The sequence below is a fragment of the Pimephales promelas genome, chromosome 1, assembly GCF_988280905.1.
Source record: "Pimephales promelas chromosome 1, fPimPro1.hap1.1, whole genome shotgun sequence".
Taxonomy (NCBI): Eukaryota; Metazoa; Chordata; class Actinopteri; order Cypriniformes; family Leuciscidae; genus Pimephales; species Pimephales promelas.
The window spans coordinates 39112630-39134432 of record NC_142769.1 but is presented as its reverse complement, the minus strand read 5'-3'; the positions used below and the strand labels follow the sequence as shown (position 1 = coordinate 39134432).

The following is a 21803-nucleotide window of genomic DNA, read 5'->3' as shown; positions in this document are numbered from 1 at the left end:
ATCAGTCAGGTTATTCTGTCACACTCACAATGCAATGATATTCCCAAAATGACAGCTATGAATAATGAATTGGTCAAACTATCCTCAAAGATTTAAGTGACAATCTTATTATAGTCTTTTAAGAAAACATGACAATGGGACAAGGTGTGTTGACAGTATTATGTAAGATCTACAGGAAGAATAAAACCAACCTTTACAGTGAAGTGAAACTAAAACCTACCTTACCTCACCACAAAAACCTGCCGAGTTCTTTGTAAAAGAGGAGTTGAGATCTGATGTGACTGAGTCCTGAGAAAACACAAACAGACAGGTGAGATTTCGTAGACCAAACCTTAAAACAATACATTGTAAAGCAATTAACTTAATGTTACTAATATATAAGATTATACTATATGAGTCTTAGGAAGAACAGACCGAGCACCATGTTTATAGGACATAGCTAGAACAATTCTTAAACAACCAATACTGATTGTGACATTTGACATGCTTTAATGATGTAAATGGATATTTTTTCATACTTTTTATGTGTACTGGCATTCAAAATATGATTTGCCTGTTTTCAGTGGGATTTCACATGCAAGTCAAATTAGATTGTGCCAATTTTTTATTTTTTTCTATTTGTTATCTATGCTGCCTATATGGCAAACAGCCAATGTTCACTGCTTGAACATAAAGTTTGAGATCACAATGCAATGTTTAATCTGTTAACTGCTTTTCTTACATGTTTTATAATGTAATGGTCCTTGATCAGTCCAATAAAGAGCCTCATGGTGTCACCGTTTCTCCAGTAACAGTCATGACTTCCTTCAGCTCATCACTCTCTGGTGAGCTGCTCCAGTGCAATATATGTCTGGAGGTGCTCACCGACCCAGTCACCACTTCATGTGGACACAACTTCTGTAGCATCTGCATCAAGGCATTGTGGGAGAGTGGACGGCTCTTTCTATGTCCTCTCTGTAAGGAAGACTTTGAAAGTAAACCAGAATTGAAGATAAATGCAGCATTTAAAAAGGTTGTTGACCGTTTCAAAGTGCATCAACAGCCAGAGAAACTTCAACACCAGACAAAACATCTCCAACAAATTTCATGTGATGTCTGCCCTGAAAACACGCAAACTGCAGTAAAGTCTTGTTTGAATTGTGTAACATCTTTCTGCGAGACTCACCTTGACCATCACAAAAAAGCACCAAGGCTCGCAAGGCACAAACTGATTAACCCCGTGGAGAACCTGGAAGATTATATCTGCAGGAAACATGATAAACCACTGGAGATGTTCTGCAGAGATGATCAGGCATATCTGTGTCTTTTTTGCACTGAAACAGAACATAAGACTCATAACGCTGTTCCTATGGAGGAAGAGAGTGGATACAGGAAGGTGAGAAGCTTTAGTAGATATTTCCATTCTACTTAAAAGAACTGTTTACACAAAAGTGTATTTACTCATCTCATGTCATTCCAACTTCTGACAAACAAAGAGCAGCTCTTTTCATTCCAAATCCAGTCAATGCTGATTAAAATGTAAAGCACAAAAATAAGTCTGATAAAAATAGTCCATAAGACTCACATATTATAATTATGTCTGAAGTCATTTAATAGCTTTGTGAGACATCATAATTTTCCCCGCCACAAAGCTCTGAACACGCACATTGACATTACAGAAAAAATAATACCAGTTAATAACATCAAAATTTTGTCCTGTTCTTAAATGATGACAAATCTTTCAAGTTTGAGGAGATCTATCCCTATTCTATTAAAAAAAAAAAATACACCTAAAAAATTTTTAAAAATGAACCGTACTGCCAAAATATGAATCATATAAAGCATAAATTAAAGTGATGAAATGCATGTTTAACATAATATTGCTTTCGGTTTCTGTCCTCAGATTCAACTGAAAAAGACACAGGCAGAAATCAAGGTGATGATCCAGGACAGACAGAAGAAGATTGAGGAGATAAAAAACATAGCGGAGTCCCACAAGGTGTGGCGTTATAAATACAAACTGAATGACATATTTTTTGAGTATGATCATCTACTGTATAGAGGTGGTGGAAAGAATGGTTTGGAATTTGACTTTGAATTGACTGTCTAATATTCTTCTCAACATAACCAGAGCACCACAGAGAGAAATAAAGCAAACAAAGTTGAGCTGTTCACTGCTCTGATCCACTGTATTGAGATATGTCAGTCTGAGGTGTTGGAAGGAATGGAGCAGAAGCAGAAAACAGAAGAGAAACAGGCTGAAGAGTTTATTAAAGAGCTGGAGCAGGAGATCACAGAGCTGAAGAAAAGAGACACTGATCTGGAGCAGCTCTCACACACTGAAGATCACCTGCACCTCCTACAGGTCAGTGTCCCTCTGTCTGCTCACATCACATGACAACTCTCCTCATTCTGAAGCAATTCTCCTCTCCTGCATTTCTCCAGGTTTACTCGTCTATGTGCAGCCATCCAGAAGTCAAGACCTGGACGAACATCAACATTAACACTGATCTACTGAACACAGAATACCTGGAGAAAGCTCTTATTTGCCTCAAGGAAAAAGTCAACAAGGAACTGGAAAAAGTCCATGAAATCAGCAAGCATTATGGAGGTGAATTTATACATGAACCAGCATTCTCAATCCATTCTGAATGGTAACCGGCAAGCTTTATCAGGCATGAAAGAAAAATCAAGACTTGGTATTGTGGCTATACTGATGCTAGCTAGATATTATTGACTGACTTGATCATAATTATCTAAGAGGCATATCGTGTTCAAATTCTTTAAGCGCAAATCACAATTAGCTCACTGAAAGATTTCTAAACAAGTGATAGAAGGCCTACTTTAAATTGCTATTAAAGGTGCAGTGAGCAATTTCAGAGAACTGCTGTTGAAAGTGGATTGGACAGAGAGCGCCGAGGGGGCATGTTCATGCCTAGGGGGCATGCCTACTCATATTGGGGGAGAAGAGAGTGAGCAAGAGGGAGATTTGAAGAAAGCTTTTAGAAAGAGAGATAGCTGAGATACATTACAAAAGAAAAAACATCACTGGAAGAGGACGGGTTATGATCAGGCAAGAGATTTAGGACCCACGTAAATATTAGAAAAGCATAGAGACCAAAGCAGGAAGGCCTGAAAATGGACACCAAGGTTGCATTGTTTCTTCTCAATATGTGAGTAACCTCACAGAACCAATAAATGCTGTTGTTGTCATTTTAGCTATATAGTGGCAGGACAGTTTTGAGTGTCATTGGCTACTTTTACATGCAAACAGATAATACGTTAGTAATCGGACTGACGGCTCAATCGGACTGAAAAACCTTCATGTAAACACCTTAATCGATCCAATTAGCTTTATGCCCAGCTGCACTACTTCCTGAATTTCAGCCAGCTCCTTGTTTCCTGTCTGCCATTATTGGACTCATTGATTAATTCAGGTGTGCTTGACCTCAGTAGTCATGGCAACAATAATCAGACACACCTGACTTAATCAATTTTGCCCAATAATGGCAGACAGGAAACAAGGAGCTGGCTGAAGTTCAGGAAGTAGTGCCCATTGAGCTCAATCCGAATTAAATTTTCGCTCGGATCGAAAGGGGTGGTTTATTCCTTTTCTAATCCAATCGAGAGAACATGTAAACACTTGATCGGATTGAAAACCGAAACTGAAAAGCACTGCACATGTACAATGCCGTTGAAATAGCGTCATGACGTGTGGCGCACGGTACGGGCTGTTTGTTCCTGTTGAATAAAGTGTCATATTAATGAGTGTCCTGTCATTCTAAAAGTCTCCTTTCACTCAGCTTCTGCAAAATGGAGCAGGACAACGTCCCACCAGTCCTTGTTTCGGTCTCTCATCCACAGTTTTGGCCGCGGAGAGGGGTATTTTTACAACGTTATAAATATAAGCATCACGGCACAACAGTTCATATGCTCATTGTCTCCAAATTATGACCAGAAATGGATAAACATTAAGTCTGCTGTTTAAAACAAATAAGGAACCAATGTAGGAGAATGGTGATTATGCGCAAACAGCAGGAAACTATTCGTGCAGTTTGCGCATGTCAAAAAATCTATTCCGATTTTGAAGCTTGTGACATGTAAACGTGCACATCAACCCAATCACGTTTAGCGTTCATGTAAACACTATGTTTGGATGCATCAGTCGGAGTGAAAAGAAATCACTTTTCTTTTCTCAGAAATCGCTTACTGCACTTTTTAAATGTCAAGTCAGCTTAAATAAATGCTCAGTTTTTTATTCTGGTCAGAATTCTGATTGGCCAGCAACATTTTTTTATAAGCTGCAGCTGTCTAATGGTGTGTTTTGCACAGTTCTTGATCTAGTGATAAAATAAGGCTTCCGTCTTTTTCAGTGAACATTTCTCAGTGAATTTTAACATTTACTTTCACAGCTCAACCTTCTGTTTTTCAAGGATTCAACTTCATTCAAGCAAAATCACCACCTTCAGCCAATAATATATTTGTATTTGGCAGCACTGACACAGAATCTGTTTCCTCACTTCCTTCATTGATACCTAAAAGTTCTTCAAAGATTAAGAAAAAGAATGCAACTGTTACTCCGAGAACACAGCAGGGCACCCTGACAGAGATTTCGAAAATGAAAACAAGCAAAGTTCAGACAGAGGGCAAAATCTACTTCACTCTGGGTAAAGCTAGTACAGACTGCGGCACTCCCTCAACAAAGACAGTGGAAATGATTAATAAACAAGTGAGTGTCTCAACAAGTACTTCTCCATTGCTTGAGCTGAGCTCAATACAGAAACTGTATGCAGGTAAGATATACTGTAAATATTATTAATAATAACATGAGCTTCAAGGCTGCTTGTAATGCATACATCACTTTACCTGTCTTTCTCCTGCAGTGGATGTGATTTTGGATCCAAACACAGCTTACCCTAAACTCATCCTGTCTAAAGACGGAAAACAAGTGAGTCATGGTGGATCCTGGACAGATGTTCCCAATAACCCTGAGAGATTTGACTCATCTGCCTGTGTCCTGGGAAAGGATGGGTTTTCCTGTGGAAGATTTTACTTTGAGGTCCAAGTCAGTGATAAGACTGAATGGGATTTAGGTATGGCCCGAGAGTCTGTTAGAAGAAAGGGGAAAATAAGAGTGTGCCCAGAGAATGGACTTTGGTGTATATGGCTAAGGAATGGGAGTGAATATATGGCTAATGAATCCTGTCCTGTTTCCCTATTCATGAAAGACAAGCCCCAGAAAGTGGGGCTGTTTGTGGATTATGAGGAGGGTCTGGTCTCCTTCTATAATGTGGATAACAAGGCTCTTATCTACTCCTTCACTGGTCAGTCTTTTACTGAGAAAATCTATCCATTTTTCAGCCCTTGCAACAAAAGAGGTGATGTGAACTCGAAGCCTCTGATTATTCTGAAGTCTAATTATGCATATATGCTCCAATAGAATATAACACGACAAAGGGCCATTGTTAAGTGGACACACAATTTTTAATTCAAATTTGAGGAATTAGGGGGGTCTGATTAATTAATAGCCTAAATGTAAATGTATGAAATGAAATGAGGTAATTTTATGTATTTTTTTTTCTTTTTTCTTTTACTTTAAACAAAACAATAAAAATAACTTTCTCAACAGAGCATTACTGTTCTTTACACATGTCCAACACAGGCCTATTCAAACAAAACGTGTCTATCCCTTAAAATATACACATCAAAACACAAATGGCTTGCTGGGTTTGTTTATTTCAGATATCCGTGATAGCTAACTGGTGAATCAGCACCCTAATTAAGTAAACCACCTTCAACTGAGAAAAATAAGAGACATGCCTATTCCCACATAGCTGTGTAGAGGCGTCCCTAAACTAGTTTCATAGGTTACGAAAGTCGTTACCGGCCATTGAGAACAATTTGATCATAACGTAATATAATTTACAGAGGGACGACCACATTTACATCCAAATACCGGAACAGCATCAAATTGCAGGATTATGTCACGTGGGTGAGTTCACTTCATTCCATAATTTCGTGCTGGTTCATAGAAAAAGACTGTATTGCAAATTACTGTTGATAGGGCATTTATGTCTTTCTATTGTGCGCAGTTATCTGCTGTAAATCAGAATAGATACATATTTAGAAGCGTTTTTGTTGTTTTGACACTTATCCAACAACAACAACCACTGAATCCATGAATTCATACCATAAGTTACCTGGCTTGTAATTGTGGAGTTCATCAAAGCACTCTTCACCGTTGTGTCTAACTGGTTTAGCCGATATTTTATAGCCATGCTTCAACAGAAGTAACCTTAACGTTAACGTTTAAGCCTCTTGAGAGAGTGCTAGATGGTCGCGCTAAATTGCTAGGCTTTTGAGTTAGCATGACACGCAGGTAAAATTTACAATAATATATTTTGCACAATGAAATAAAAACTCTCATTCATATGATAAGCAACTCCAACTCCCAAGCATCTGTAAACTACTTAAATGAATAAAAATAAATAATACTCAAATGATTAAAAGGGGACGTCACGTGACAGTCATATGGCATAATGTCGTATTTGTTAGAAATAGAAAAAAAAAATAATTCCACCTTGAAGAGAAGTCCCGCTGAAAAAAAGGTAATTTAGACAACTTTAAAAAATAAACACATTTGTTGTCGTAAATAATTTAATAAAAATTAGCTTCGCGTTTCAGCTTTTAATTTAACCCTCCGTGGCGTTATCCTTATAAGAGTATTAATGGGCTATATGCACACATAAGTTCCGTATTTGACGTAAGGATGCTCGTCCATTTCCGGTTGTGTAGATTAAAGCGGAGGAAACCCGGAGAAAACGCGGGATTATGGCAGAGTCTTCAATATTTACTGTCCTCCCGTCTTTGAAACGAAACGTACATACGTTTAGATGTAATTTTATATAAAGTTATATTTATTTAATATAATTTTAAAAAGAAGCATAAACACAACGAGGGGTGTCTGTTTTATCTGTTTTGTGACTAACGTTTCATTAGTATAACCATGGAGTATAAAATTCAATATAAATTCTCTGTATTGCATTGGACTCTATGATCGGCGGAAGTTATCGAGCATCCTTAAACCTTCACCGGAAATACCGCCGTGCATAGAGCCCATACTCCATTACCGCCTAGATGAAAATACTCACCTTCATCTCCTTGAAATCATATTTCACAAACATGCCACTAGATGGTGCGCTAGTACTGTATAAACTTTTCATCTAAATTGTGAAACCTGTGTTGTGTGATTTATTAAAGGAAAACTCAATGTACAGACGACTTTTGTCACAATTCAGAGAACGTACAGATAGCATACAGAACAGCCACTTTGCTTCAGGAATAAAAATAAAATATTTTGTCTCTTACAGTCAATATTTGAGTGGCCTAAATATTTTAAAAAGCAATCCATTGTAGATATCAGCAGTTCTTGAATTTCACAAATTTTCAATACCCCATAAACACAAACTACAGAATGTCAGAACATCCCCATCTTACCCCCACCCTCTTCTTTTTCTGCTCTTCCCTCCCTGTTCCCTGTTCTTTCCCTTCCCTCTTCCTGGGCTGAATGAATGGAAGGTCTCCCCAGCACAATGGAAGCTGGTAGGAATGACAGAAATGTCTGGAGTCAGCATGAGGCTGGTGGCTATGGGGAACACACACACACACCCCCGTGACATCACAGATAGTACATTCGCCCACCCCCTGACTCCACTTCACAAGGAAACAAGTATGTGTAATGTTCACATTATGTATGTTTAACATTGTTTTGGTTTATTGCACGGCTCAATAAATCCAACAGTTTCCTCTTTATAACACTGAATATTCTTGGTCAAACAAACAACGCATTGACCATGTTTCCACACAGCCTTTCTCTGTGACATCTTTGTGACACTAACTAACTCAAGGCTAGGTTTTAATTCTGTTCTCTACAAAGCAGCATGTGTGAAGGAAAAAATCCCTGGAGTGTTTGTCATATGGAGGACTATCCATAAATGGAAAAGCACAGCAACAATCTGCACTGTTTGATTCATGTGATATTGGATTTCTCTCTTAGCTTTGTACAGATCCTTTTTTCCCATTCCTTTTCTGTTTCCCCCACTCAGCCTCTCTCTTTCTGTCTCACTCTCTCTATTCCGTCTTCCCTCATTCTTTCTGGCAGGCATTCAATTTCACACTTGGGGGAGCAGAATGAGGGGAAGGTCAGGGCTGTGTCAACAGAGGCCAGCAATTTTTTTTTTCTTTTTCTTTTTTTCTGCTGATACAGGGAGAATGAAGGGAGAAAGAGACCATAAGTGTCCCTTTTCTTGTCTCCTTCACACGTTCACCTACTTCTCTCTGCTCTCTCACACACTAGCAGACACTGATTCCTTCCCTCGGGTCTTTCTTGCTGCAGCAGTTGTCTTGTCTATCCGAGCAACTACTAGTGAGAATGACCTTTCTTTTATAACACTTCAACCTCTCAATGATGAATACCATGGAAAATAAAATTGGCACGCGGGTTAACAGCTTGTCCATTTATTGGCTTTTATACACAAGCTTCAAAAATATTAAAACCAACATGAAATTGGCGCTACCCAATGACAGGGAACGTTCTCAGAACTTAATAGATAATAGAACATTTGTTCAAAGTTGTCACGAAAAACATTATTCATATATCATCCATGGAACATTTTTTCTGGAATGTTTTAGTTGGACATTCGGCTAACTACTTGTTCAAAACGTTCAGAGAACATTGAAAAGTTAACTTAAATCTGCAGTCCGGCATTTTTCCTCTTTGTCGCCATCTCTGTTCAAGGTCTGCAATTGCAGCCATTCGTAGAATTATCAACTTTACATGAGTTGTATAACGGCACAGCGTGGATGAACACAATGTTTGAGGAGAGCGTGCAGCTGTCAGTCGGCTCGCCAGTGTCGATATTGGCATTCAGAATCACAGATTATTCTTTTTGGAAATATGACCAACATAAAAATTTTCGCCGAAAAATGTCATCTGAACTAGTAAGAAATATCCACTTTTGTTCTGGTTCTGACGTTGCAGTAAATCGCACTGATTAAATCTAACAATAGCTTATCATGTCACGCAAAACCATGCAAATTATACTTTATTCTCAAATTGTTAATGTTAACGTCAGCATTGCGTGACTACATGTCATGTCCTTCCGATATATCAACGCATTCTCATCCTTTAACGTCATATAGAACGCTATATGACAAAACGGCGCTATACTACGCACATGGCACCCGTTATCGTTAATATAACACGCGCTGTGAGGGCTAAGTTTAGGTGTGGGGTAGGGTGTGCGTGTCATATTCACGCTAAAGGATTTATAACGTCTTGGGTTCGCGTGTTATATTAACGATAAAGGGTGCCATGTGCGTAGTATAGCGCCGTTTTGTCATATAGCGTTCTATATGATGTTAAAGGATGAGAACGGGCTGGATATATGTATCCTTGTTTTCGCATGGGTCCGGTTGAAGTCTCTTTTTTCTGTAGCCACTCCGAAGTCCGAACGAAGACTTTTGCATTTTACATCCCGTGAATTTCTAGTTGTCGCTGGTGATTGTCGTTTGAACCTTTCTGGATACGCCATCAAACAGATAAGTTTAATTATATCAAATGCTGTGAGAAAAGGCTATAAATCTCCACCTCCAACATCCTCACACACAATAGCCTACTAGCCGAGACTCCATCTTTATGTGTACAGATGTGACGTAATGACGCAAAGACATGCTCGAATCTCTTGCGGAAATCCAACAGTACCACTGGAATTAAAAACATTATTACACGCTTACTGCTTTGAATCGAGCTAAGGCAAGCAGATACAGACTGCAGCTTTAAGGAGAGCATTACCAAAACGTTTTTAAAACATGTTTTTGTTAGTTGGGTAAGTTAACTAATCCCCCGCGATTTGTACGCGATAACACCCTGACCTGTCGGCAAGCTGAACGATTTGCTAATCAGGCTTAGAATCATGTAGTGTGTGAACTAGGCTTTACCTGGAACATATCCTGTTCCAGGGCAAGTTAGCAGTGGAGTGCAAGGTACTATGGCAATGAACACTGCTAAATTGGTGTGCCCAATCCTGTTCCTGGATATCTAGTACCTTCCTTTCAAAGGTTTTTCTCCAACCCTGATCAAACACAACTGAACCAGCTCATTAAGATCTTCAGGAACACTTGATCGTGTGTTTGATCAGGGTTAGATCTGACCTCTGCAGGTAGAGCTCCAGGAACAGGATGGGGGATTATCACGCTGATACGTAGTACTTCCGGATTCTGTGATCTTTGTGCACTGCCACTTCCGTTGAATCACCGATCTCGCTGGCAAACTGATGACAGACTACACTAAGTTTATTTATACAGCATCCCTGGTAAATTAGTCTGATTCACTAAAGTGCCGGCTGCAAACACACGTGCTACCTTGTTTTATTTTAAAGTTTTAATCCATTTCTTCCTTATACTTAATTCAGTCGGGAATCCATGAAAACTTAAGTAGGGTTGGTGTTGTTAGTTAGATTTACAAAGTGGAACAGAGTAGTGACATAAATAGCATTCGTCTCAGGCATTGTTGAACTGCGTAGGAAGTGGACATGCACAAACTTCACAAATCCCGTCCATGAAACCCGGAAGCGTGACAATCCCCTATTGGGTACCGCTGCCCTTGACGAACGGCTTTGACCTGTGTACAAATTTTTTTTATTATGTAGTTATTATATGTAACACAGTCTCATCCCAAGTCGTCATATAACTGACGTCTTGGGACGTCTTTTGACCATACTTCAACATCCGCCTTTTTAGGGTACCCTCAAACGTTGATTAGTTGACGATCCCGGGCATACAACTGACGATACAACTGACGCTTTACCTCTAACGTCAGTTAGGTGACGGGGTAGGTTTAGGTCTGGGGTAGGGTTAGGATCCGATAACGTCATCTCACCGACGTTTAAGGGTACCCTAAAAAGGGGGATGTTGACGTATGGTCAAAAGACGTCCCAAGACGCCAGTTATATGACGTCTTGGGATGAGACTTAATTTAGATACTGAATCTACAGCGCAACCAGTGTAGTCTGATTCCCAAATATCAGTGCAACCAGTTTTCCTAGTGAATCAAAAACAACCAGTGTAGCCAACACATTTTAGGTCCATTAAATGTCTCACTCAGAAATATGACACATTACAGAAGTACATTGCAACTCTACATTTTCATTCAATGTATACAGTATGTGTGTTTGCATGTACATGAGCAAAGTTCATGCGGTGATTTTCTGACACACCCAACTGACTGACTCACATTGGCTTATGAGTGCAAAAGCAAACAAGGTGAGGCAGATCAACAGATTTAGTTACAAGTCTCATTCTACCATACAGTGCCTTTCCTCTCTCGTTCTGTCTCTCTCTCTCTCTCTCTCTCTCTCTCTAATTACTCAGTTGTTGGCAGTGAGTTTTGTAGTGTGGCAGTGCCAGTTTTGCCAGCAGGGCACAAAGGATTTACTGACCTATTGCTAACACTGGGAGCTTCCTCTAGTAAGCTCATAAAACACTGCACACACTTACACTTCAGAATCACACCAAGCAACCCCAGTCCCCAGCATATGGCACTTAATGCAGATGAAACGTTGTGCACAAACGTTTTTATATTGTAGCACTTCTTGTGCTTTCTCTGTATTTCTGACTGTGCTTGCTTCTGCTCATGTTGTTCTCTTTTGTAAGTGATTTTGGATAAAAGAATTCGCTAATAATCTTAGAGAATATTTTTACCAATATGGCTCCAATTAGGAGTGTAACAACGCAATTAGGAACCATAACAGTAGTTAAAAACAATAATTTTTTCTCTACATGGTAGAGCTATTATTGCAAAAACGGTGTTCGTTAAACTTCCATTAAAAGTGCTGTCAGCCAACACCCTCTCTACAAAAACAACCTTCAAAGACATAACGGGAGCAAACCCAAATGCACAAATTGATTCGCATGCACAGAGTGTTTATAACTGGTTATGTTTTCTGATTAGCTGTGGAAAGAATAGACCCGCCCCTTATTTTTATTTATTTAATTATTTTTTTTACTGTTACAAAAGCAGGTGTGATTTCTCAAGAGATTTATTTCAATCATGTCTGTCAGGTAGTCTAATTCATTTCATTTACTGCAACTTATTTTGTAATCACAGAACTGTATGGGATCGTACATGCACTTGGGACAACTCAAGCCTGCGCTTATTTTTACACTACACAGATATTTTTAAATATTGCTGATGCTGTAGAAATCGCTATGAATTCCTAATGAGAAACGCTCAAATGAAGGTCGATTTATTGCTTTATATTGTGTTGTGTCTGATTGGATGTTGCCAATTGTTTTGCCTACATCTTTGTTACAGACCCATTTGCAAAGCTGTTTAAATTACTCCAATAGTGCACAACCAAATTAACAGTAATTGTGTGAAGACGGGATCCTCCTTTTACATGGAAAATTACATGACTGGAAAATTATTGGGAATTGAGAAAATTAACTTAACTGTCTGTAGAGGAAATAGTTTGATTACTTGATTGTGCAAATGATACGTTTTGAAAATCACAGGAAATAATTTCCAAAGAAAAAAAAGATTTCAATAAGGATAAACGAGGGATGTTTGTGAGACTTCCAGAATAAATAATAAATAATTATTGTCTTTCTATAATGTAAGTACAGTTGTAATCGAAAATGATTCAATCCCACATTGCAAATCAGGCTTATTGGCAAAATGTACAGACTTTCAGCTGTTTCCAATGAAAAAATCAAACAAAGGTAATTGAAAAAGCTCAACACAACAAAAGTAGTTTCCCCATGTATGCTTTGGCAGTATTGTTAATGTTATCGAAAATGCTATGTTGACTTTACCTCATATGAGATATATAAACAAAAATGCTTAGAGTAGGCCTACCTTTAAAGCACTCTAATTCACCACATATAAAGATATAGAGGAGCCTGATAAAGAGCTGAATCCATGTGTCTCTCTCTAGTCAACAGTTGTCTGTAACTTAGGAAAAGTCATTTGTCATTGCGTCAGGAAAAGATCGTAGACTTCACAGGCAGCCAAGAGATTAATCTAGCTGTATAACAGGTAACTTGTCAAACAAAACAAAGAACAGGTGCTAAAAAAACAGAAACCATGACAACACACATAACATTTTGCATTGCTAATGTATTTGGAGATTGGGCTTAGTAATATTTATTAATACTTTTATTCAGCCCAGGCCCAGCTCAAAGGAAGAAGCTGGTAGTCAACGAGGTGCGAAAGCAGGAGGAGAGGATGAGGTGGATAAAAGCCATTTCCCAGGCCAAGCAGGGAGATTGGATGAGATGGGAGAGTGTGGAACAATGCAAGATGTGCTGGCAAGACCTTTGGTACACTCTAAAAAAGTTGGAGCTAAAAGTGGTTCATTGGCTTGTAATCATAGGGGAACCACTTTTATCTTTGTCAAATGGTGCATGTAGAACCATAAGAGGTGGCATAGAGCATGTTAACCACCACAGAGAACCACTGAAGTACCACTGAAGAACCGCTGAAGAACCAAACTGGGCAAAATGGTAGTGGTGCTATGGAGCACCATGACCACCGCAAAGAACCCCTGAAGAACCGCTGAAGAACCTTTTTTGTAGAGTGTAGGATCAGTTTCCTTATTAGGTCAACATATGATGTTCTCCCATCACCGCAGAACCTAAATCTCTGGGTTGGAGAGGATCCCTCTTGTCCTTTGTGTTCATCACCTGCCACATTAAGGCACATTTTGACAGGATGTAAGGTGCTCTTAGCCAAGGTCGGTTTACTTGGCGCCATGACCAAGTACTGCAATGTTTGGCTTTAGCATTGGAAGGTAAACGTATATGACCAATAAGTTGCCGCCTGAATGTGAAAACTGATAGCAAAACAGTAAAAAAAAAACATACTTTTAATACTGGTGTAGGTACTGTGTTCTAGCTTTATGAGGACCTCCAGAAGGGCTGTTGATAACATAAATTGGGCTTCATCCATCTGGTTTGGTCAGTGTAGGACAGATGTCTTTGTTGTCTTTTCCATTTGGAGCTCTTTGATAATGTTTAATGTTTTAGCCGAGGTGGGGAAATGGTGTATCATTTATTTCCTTCAGATGGTGGAAAACATATCGAAATGCTAGGTGTGCTTCAGTAGATTAGTAACATAAAGCATGCATATATTTATACAGATTTCGCAATAAAGTTTAACATGAAAATGAGAAACAAAATAAAGAAAGAAAAGATTTGCACTCCATGGTACATTTATTTCAGTTTAAGAGCTGCCTCGTAGCAGGGGGGCTTTATAATCACTAATCTCTCTTTGGGTTAAGAGAAAAGTTCTACGCTCTTGTGTGTGTGTTTGGGGTAGATGGAAATTACAATTCAATAATGGGAGGCCTAGGAGTGGAGCTGAATGCAGAGGCAGACTGGTGGCTTGGAAAGTTCAGTTCTTGTTCTTTTGTCAGTTCTTTTGGTTTTGTGCTAATGATGGTTTTAGGGGGTGTTCTACCCTGCTGTTCAAAGAACAAAACCGAGAGAGAGAGAGAGAGAGAGAGAAAGAGAGAGAGAGAGTGAGCTGACCTTGGCGAGTGAGAGGAGAGGTGGGTAAATAGATTGTATTGAGGTTACCTTGACAACTGGCTATGCTGATTTTGGCCATCTCTGGGCCTATGGGAAAAGGAAAGGGGGAAGTAGGGAGAGAGAAATGGTGAGGAGTCAGTTATTGTATGTGTTGTGTGTGTGTGTGTGCGTGAGTGAGTGTGTATGAAGGAGAGAGAGAGAGAGGGGCTGCCAGGCATGGACTTCATATTAATCATTAACACAATGTTCCCGAAAGTTCCTGCCAAACTAATACGGAAGAAATTTATGATGCATTTTTTACCCCTAAAAAAAAAATTCTTTCTCTCTCTCTTTTACACACTCTCTGTCTCTCTTTCTCATTCCTTTTTCTTGTTGCTACACCATGATAATTGTAGTGGAATTTACTTGCTATTCTTTTTCTAATATAACAAGGGAAAATGTAAGTGCTGACTTTGGCCAAGCAATAATGATTTATCCCATGACACGTATAAAGATATACACAATATATATACACACCCATTCATTTGTTTTCCTATTATGGTGGGGAATTTCCATTGACTTTGACTTAACTGAGCAAATGATATTTTATATTTTATATCATTAGCTCCTAACTTTAAACCTAACCCACCTTAACACATACCTTTCTGCATTTTACAGTAGATTTTATGACTTTTTTTTATCAAGACTATTATTTACAACAATTATTTATCAATTTTTGGGTCAGTAATTAAAAAAATATATACTTTTATTTAGCAAGGACACATTACAATTTGTCATTTGATCAAATGGGACAGTAAAGACATTGATAAGTTTACAAATGTTTTATATGTTCAAATAAATGCTGTTCTTTTAAACTTTCTATTCACCAAAAGAAAGAAAATCATGAAAAAAAAGTATCTCAGTTTCCAGAAAAAATATTAAGCAGTAAACTGTTTTCATCATTGGCTGCTAACAATTCAGTTTTCCCATCACAGGAATAAATTCTATTTTTTAAAATATTTTTAAAAACGTTTTTTAATAATATTTCATAAATTTACTGTTGTTATTTGTATTAAATAAATGCTAAAAAAAATATTTTTATATAATAAAAATATTTTTATATAATTAAAAAAATATTTTTATATAATTTTAAAAATATTTTTATATAATTTTATATATTTTTATATAATGCTCATCATGGTATTTATTTATGTTTATAATGGTCTTATTATTGAGTACAGCAAAATGAACAAGTTAGCATTAGCATGGTAAAACCATGATTCTTTTTGGTTGTGCTAGCGCTGCGGTGCTTGTCTGCATGCATGTGCAAAGTGTGTGACTTGAGTGTTATTTCGGCCCTCTACTCTCTACTCAGCAATCATCAGCTTAATTGAATTCGCAAGGCATTGAACAGAGAAAATGTAACTAGCATTTTGCCTGTATCAGCTGTCCAGATGATGAATGAGAAAGGAAGAAAGAGAGAGTGTGTGTGTGTGTGTGTGCACTGTACACCCATTCCACATATACTGCACATGTATATAAGGCTGTAGAGGAAAGACAAAGGAATTAAGGGAGGAGAAAAGCTGGAGAACTCTCCAACACAGTAAGGCCTTAACCTTCATGTCAGCCTAACTGGAATGAGTGACTTCACTGCATAAACACAAAGTCGATGGAAGGAGCGTTCTTGTTTAGACTATCTTGTTGAGCAGCACCCTCTCTCTCTCTCTCTCTCTCCCTCTGGCTGTGTACGACATTGTGATAGCCTTAGTATGTATGAGCTGGAATGCTCAACAATGCAGTTGGACACAGGAAGAGAAAAGGGGGTGGGTTTAAGGGTGAAGAAGAGGTTTAGCACATTTGTAACCTGATGCGTATAAAGGAGTTGCAGGGAGTGTCTGAATGCTTGAGATTGCTATCACTGTGGGATTGCGCTTTTTGTATGTTTGTGTGTGTGTAACCATATGCAATGCCATGAGAGTTGTGACTTAAATCTGAAGTACAAACACAGAACTGCGATAAAGATGAGCATATACAACAGAAACTGTTTTGAAGTGATATTGAAACCTCACGCTCTAGGGGCCGTATCTTCCAAATGCTTGTCAAAACATGAAAAGTGATTAACTTTGTATTGTAGGCTTGTATTTGAATGAGCAGGGTGGGGGGCTCCTCTATCTGTGTGCATTGTGTGTGAAAGAACTTGGGAAGGGTGTGTGTGTGTGTGTGCGCGCGCACACTCTGTAACCTAAACTCTCCTGACTCCAGGTGCAAGTAGAGGATTAGAGTCCTCTTTCTCTCTTTCTGTTTGTGCCAGCATTGATATGAGACTGTTTTGTAGGTTATATGTAAATATGTTCACTGAATCTCTTTGAATAAAAGCTGGTGCAATTACTATTTTTTTAATAACATTTTTACTTTCTTAAGAAGAAATGCCCATTAGAATAGTAGTATACACTTTACCTAAATTTAGAGATCAGCTCTCAACTGTTCAGATATGTGTTTCATAACGATAGATATCCTTTCCTTAAAAGCAGAGGGAAATGAAAGGTAAATAACACCCTTGTTGGAGCCCTAAAGCTTGACATAAATTTTTAACTTAAATCTGATTGGTTGATTGGAATACTGTTCCAGGATCAACAACGATGTTTATCCAGGGAAATGTTGTAGTTGAAGAAAGGAGAAAAATAATGTTTAATGAAAAAAAGCCATTATTGGCCTTTTTTCTTTTCTTTGTAGTTGGTCAAGAAACAAAGTTTACAAAAAAAAAACACATACTGATGAAAACTTTTGAGTAAGAACTAATCCCCGGCAGTGTTGAGGGGTAATGCATTACAAGTAACTTAACCGAGTAATGTAATCAGATTACTTTTTTCAAGTAACTAATTAATACATTACTTTTAAATTTACAACAAAATATCTACAGTAAGTTACTTCAAATAAGTAATGTAAGGTACATCTCTTCTGTCTCCATGTTGAGAGAAATCGTAAGTGCGGCGATGTTGTGTGAAAACATGAGCATGTATTATTTACCCATCTCACTTGCACAAAAACAGATTCAGTGTTCCTCAAAATGAATAAAACGCTAACCTGCAAAAAATTAAATATGTTAAATTACACAAATATACTTTATGTATTAATTTATGTATTGATTAACAGCCCATTCTCACTCCCAAGGCGTCACCTAACTGACGCCGTGGGAAGCATTTGGACATGCTTCAATATCTGACGCTTTAGGCGCCCTTTAGCGTCAGTTAGATGACGCCCTAGGATCGCGTGTACCCTACCCCCACCCCACACCTAAACCTAACCGCGTCCTCTAACTGACGCTTTCCTTTAGCGTCAGTTAGGTGACGCCGTAGGATCGCGTCATGTAAGTGACGCTAAAGGGCGCCTAAAACGTCAAATATTGAAGCATGGTCAAAGGTGACGCCTTGGGGTGAGAATGCGTTGTGATTAAAGGGATAGTTCACCCAAAAAATGAAAATTCTGTCATCATTTATTCACGCTCAAGTTGTTCCAAACCTGTATGAGTTTCTTTCTTCTGTTGAACACACACAGAAAAGATATTTTGACGAATGTTGGTAACCAAACAGTTGACGGTAGTCATTGATATAAAATATCTTACTTTGTGTTCAACGGAAAAAAGAAACCCATACAGGTTTGGAACAACATGAGGGTAAGTAAATGATGGCCGAGTTTTCATTTTTGGGTGAAATATACCTTTAACCAATGTCTTTGCTGCTGACCTTCAACGTTCCAATTATACCCTATGAAGCAAAAATGACTTTAGATAAACATTACATTTGTTTTTCATTTGTAAAAAAAATCCCATTCTTCTTTAATCCAGAATTGCAACATAGATATTTGTTTGAGCTGCGCCCTCTGTACTGAATAGGTGTAAATGTGCATTTCCTTCAGCCTGAGGCTTATTCATTTAACTTTTGGTGAGGAAGGACCTTTACAAAAAAAATTGTGTGTGTGTGTGTTGTTATTAAAAAACAAGCAATCCCAGCCCAGCTTAGAAAAAGTAATGTAAGTAACACAATAATGTAACACTATTTTTGTTACATTCGTAGCAAATAAGTTACTTTTGTAGGGAGTAACACAATATTGTAATTCGTTACTTTTAAAAGTAACTTTCTACAACATTGATCTCTGGACCGTGCTGGGTAGATTACTTACAAATTGTTGTGGGTTACTGATTCCAAATTACATGACAAAAAAGTAGTTAGTAACCTTATAAATTACATTACAAAATTAAGGTAATGTAGACTACTTTCTGATTACTTTTAGCTACTTTTTGACCCCGTTTACACCTGGTATTAAAATGCGATCTGTATCCAGATAAGTTATCCGGATAATAAAAAACGCATGTTAATGCAAGGTGTAAACGCGTTGTGATCGGATCGTGATCGGATCTGCCTGACCACATCTGGAGGTAGTCTGGCTCGCATTGTGTCCGGATCTTTACTAGGTGTAAACGCAATCTGGTTGTTGAAACCACATATGTATATTTTACTCCTCCCAAAAATGCTAAAAAATAAACGAGTGAGAGCGTGTTATATAGGCTATATGTCATGTTATAGCCTAGTCAGATGCGACACGCATCACCGCAGATGAGCAGCTGAGCGTCTATTCAACGTGCAAACATCGCAAATAAAAGTGAAAGTAAGTCACAGACGCAGTTAACACATCTTCAAGTAAAGAAACGAAATTATCTTACCAGGCCTGTTGCCACTCTCTCTTATTGATGTCTCTGATTTGGAAATTAGCTGATGATCAATTAAATGCCGCTCAGATCTGTTGCTTTTGGTGGCGTGCAATCCAATAAATCTGCATAAAACGCAGGAGGTGAAGATCGGATTTATATCCGTTTTGCAAAAACACATTTATGTGGCCAGGTGTAAATGGAATCAGTACTTATTATCCGGATAACTTATCTGGATACAGATCGCATTTTAATACCAGGTGTAAACGGGGTCTTTCTCTAAATCGATCAGGATTGGAGCTGAACTTTGCAGGAAGGTAGATCTCCAGAAACAGGATTGAGTACCCCTGATCTAGCCTATTTATTTTATGATTCGATTGAATGAATTGTTAAAGCAGCGCTTTGCAAGATTTCCGTTTTTGTCAAACTGTGACCCCTAGAGTCGCTGTGGAGTACTTGTACTGTCGTAAATAGCATTCATGCAGAGATGTCTCTGCACTCACGGCCTGATCCCCTCCCCCTGTATACCGGTACCTGTTCAGTCAGATGGAAGCTGTAACGAGTGCAATAAGGTGTGGCCCCTTTAAGACCTGCGCCCTGTTGAACTGTCGGCAGTCTGTATTGTATGCGCCTCGAACACCGCATGTGTACGGCGCCGGATTATTTCTGTTTGATGTTTATTTTTATCAGATCTTTCCTGCCGTAAAGCAATTCATTACATCGCGAGACCTGATATCACGCGACACTTCCTGATACTGTGGCGAGACCAAGCGGCAACATTCTAATCTGAAAAATGAAGCCTACCCGGAAGTGCGAAAAACTGCAATACATCGAAAGTCTGCTAGAGACCGGTCCCAAAAGGGAGCAAATGTCCATATACCCCATGTTAAAATGTCTGTTTTCACAGACAACTGTGAGGGGGTGAATTTTTTTCAAACTCGTTAGTTTAGATCGTATTTAGATATAAAATGTATGACAAATAAGGGCGGTTAACTTTGATTGACAGCTGATAACGGGCTGCGCCGAGTAGAATTTGATGTCTCGGCCATGATCTGACACAACACATACCACCTCTGTATCCTTTCTGAACATTTGTATTTTGTATTTCCTAAGATTTTCCGGTATGGCGCCGCCCATACCCCCCATAAACAGCCTCAAACCCGTTCTTCAGAAAGTCTATGGGTGACGTAACAGACACTTTGTCCATATTTTTCACAGTCTATGGGCGAGACGCACAGCATTCGACCCGAAAATAGTCATATAACCAATGCAATAACTCTGAAGCTATTCAGTTAAGGTAAAAAAAAAAAACTCCATAGAGCTGCTTTAAGTGACTCAAGCTATGATAACACACAAAAAGTCCAAGAGAATGATTTTTTATTTTATTTTATTATTTTTTTTTTTGGTGGGCAGATTTAAAAGATTGGATTCACAGGGATGAATCAAAATCCCCAAGCACTATTGTAAAAAGCCTATACGCGTGTGAACTAGTGCACAGAGCCGCCAATCAGAATCGCTGTGGAGGGACGTAATGTCCCTTTAAATGCAGACGGCAAGTGGAACATCTGCGTCTCCTCCTCCTCTGTGACATCGCGCAGAGGAGCGTCCTATAGACGGGCTGACTCCGCCCACCAGTCAGGAAGATACAGAGCTCTCTGATCGTAAGTGGCCGTGTAGAGCGAGAGCTGATACAGACGTTTGTGTTATTAGTCCCTGTTCAAGAGAATCAACATGACTGGCGCTTGAACGGAATGTCAGATTAGCTTTCGTTTGGACACACTCCTCATTCCTTGTTGCTTATCGCGCACACAACTGGGCGATAGCACAGTTTCCAGACTTATATTAATCATATTTTAGTAGACTCCCAAATCAGGCTTTTCTTTGTAAGACAGTTTACACATACTGAAACAAAGTGGATTTAACAGTGGCTACGTGGTTTACCCGCACTCCAAGATGCTTCTGGTCTCCCAGCGGCTAGACTCACCTCGCATGGACCCATTAGTGAGTTTATGAGTTTCATATTATTGGATTGCTTTGAATGGTGGTTCGCAATAATGTTACGATCATTTGGTGTTTACTACTACTAAACCCCGTTTATGTGTGTCACTTTGTCAGTACGCGCACCTCGCATACATCCACACTGGCTTTTTACGCAGTAGTGCTTTTTAAACTGTACCACTCCTATTGTCATGCTTGAGGTCCACAGTGAAGTTTGGCAACTTGAGTGGAGAAATCCCATGGTTTTGTGTGATCGAGATAAGGCAGACAGCGATTAGATGACAAGCTTGAAGGCTGCATCAAAGATTAACTGACGCTGTCTCAAGCATTACGCACACACTGCGAATAAGTTCCATTTAGCTATATTGATTTTACTAGTATTCTTTCGTTGAATTATAAAGTAGTCATGAGAAGTAGCCTAACCTGAAAGCTATTTTAACAAAAGAGATGGTTACTGGTAGCAAATGAGCTTAATAGGAGACTGTCTTTTAAATAAGTAGTCTAGTAAATATGCAATATACTAATAATAACAACTATGTATACTAATAAAACT

At 38.7% G+C, this 21803-nt stretch overlaps 3 protein-coding genes across 9 annotated transcripts in view; 2 read left to right on the top strand and 1 right to left on the bottom strand.

Moving 5' to 3' along the window:
* Window positions 1-824, bottom strand: part of dysf (dysferlin, limb girdle muscular dystrophy 2B (autosomal recessive)) — a 78775-nt gene extending 77951 nt beyond the window's left edge. Inside the window, exons 1-2 of one of the 2 annotated variants that reach the window (XM_089129659.1) lie at window positions 722-824; window positions 221-288 (exon numbers count right to left, since the gene is read on the bottom strand). The gene's annotated coding sequence lies outside the window, so the exon portion shown is untranslated. The remainder of the gene's footprint in view (window positions 1-220; window positions 289-721) is intronic. The other variant, XM_089129658.1, reaches the window with a different exon arrangement.
* LOC120469997 (E3 ubiquitin-protein ligase TRIM39) lies at window positions 210-5607 on the top strand. Of its 4 annotated transcripts, XM_039659366.2 has the most exons (7): window positions 210-310; window positions 789-1375; window positions 1883-1978; window positions 2111-2344; window positions 2425-2590; window positions 4392-4772; window positions 4863-5607. In XM_039659366.2, exons 2-7 carry the CDS (start codon window positions 797-799, stop codon window positions 5417-5419), a joined length of 2013 nt encoding a protein of 670 aa, XP_039515300.2. In that variant the 5' UTR covers window positions 210-310; window positions 789-796; the 3' UTR covers window positions 5420-5607. The 4 variants fall into 4 exon arrangements, with proteins under 4 accessions (XP_039515300.2, XP_088985788.1, XP_039515327.2 ...); XM_089129662.1 differs by lacking the exon at window positions 210-310 and having other exon boundaries at window positions 322-1375; window positions 4392-4708; window positions 4863-5004; XM_039659393.2 differs by lacking the exon at window positions 210-310 and having other exon boundaries at window positions 323-1375; window positions 4413-4772.
* A 197-nt stretch (window positions 5608-5804) lies between these two features.
* The window catches only part of LOC120469808 (uncharacterized), an 82174-nt gene continuing 66175 nt past the window's right edge, over window positions 5805-21803 (top strand). Inside the window, exons 1-2 of one of the 3 annotated variants that reach the window (XM_039659017.2) lie at window positions 5806-5971; window positions 7558-7708. Coding sequence is in view for 1 of the 3 variants with exons in the window: in XM_039659009.2 (XP_039514943.2) it covers window positions 21206-21253 (48 nt within the window). In the remaining 2 variants the exon portion in view is untranslated. Of the gene's footprint in view, window positions 5972-7557; window positions 7709-20913; window positions 21254-21803 lie in introns of those variants that run through there. The other 2 variants (XM_089129661.1, XM_039659009.2) reach the window with 2 other exon arrangements.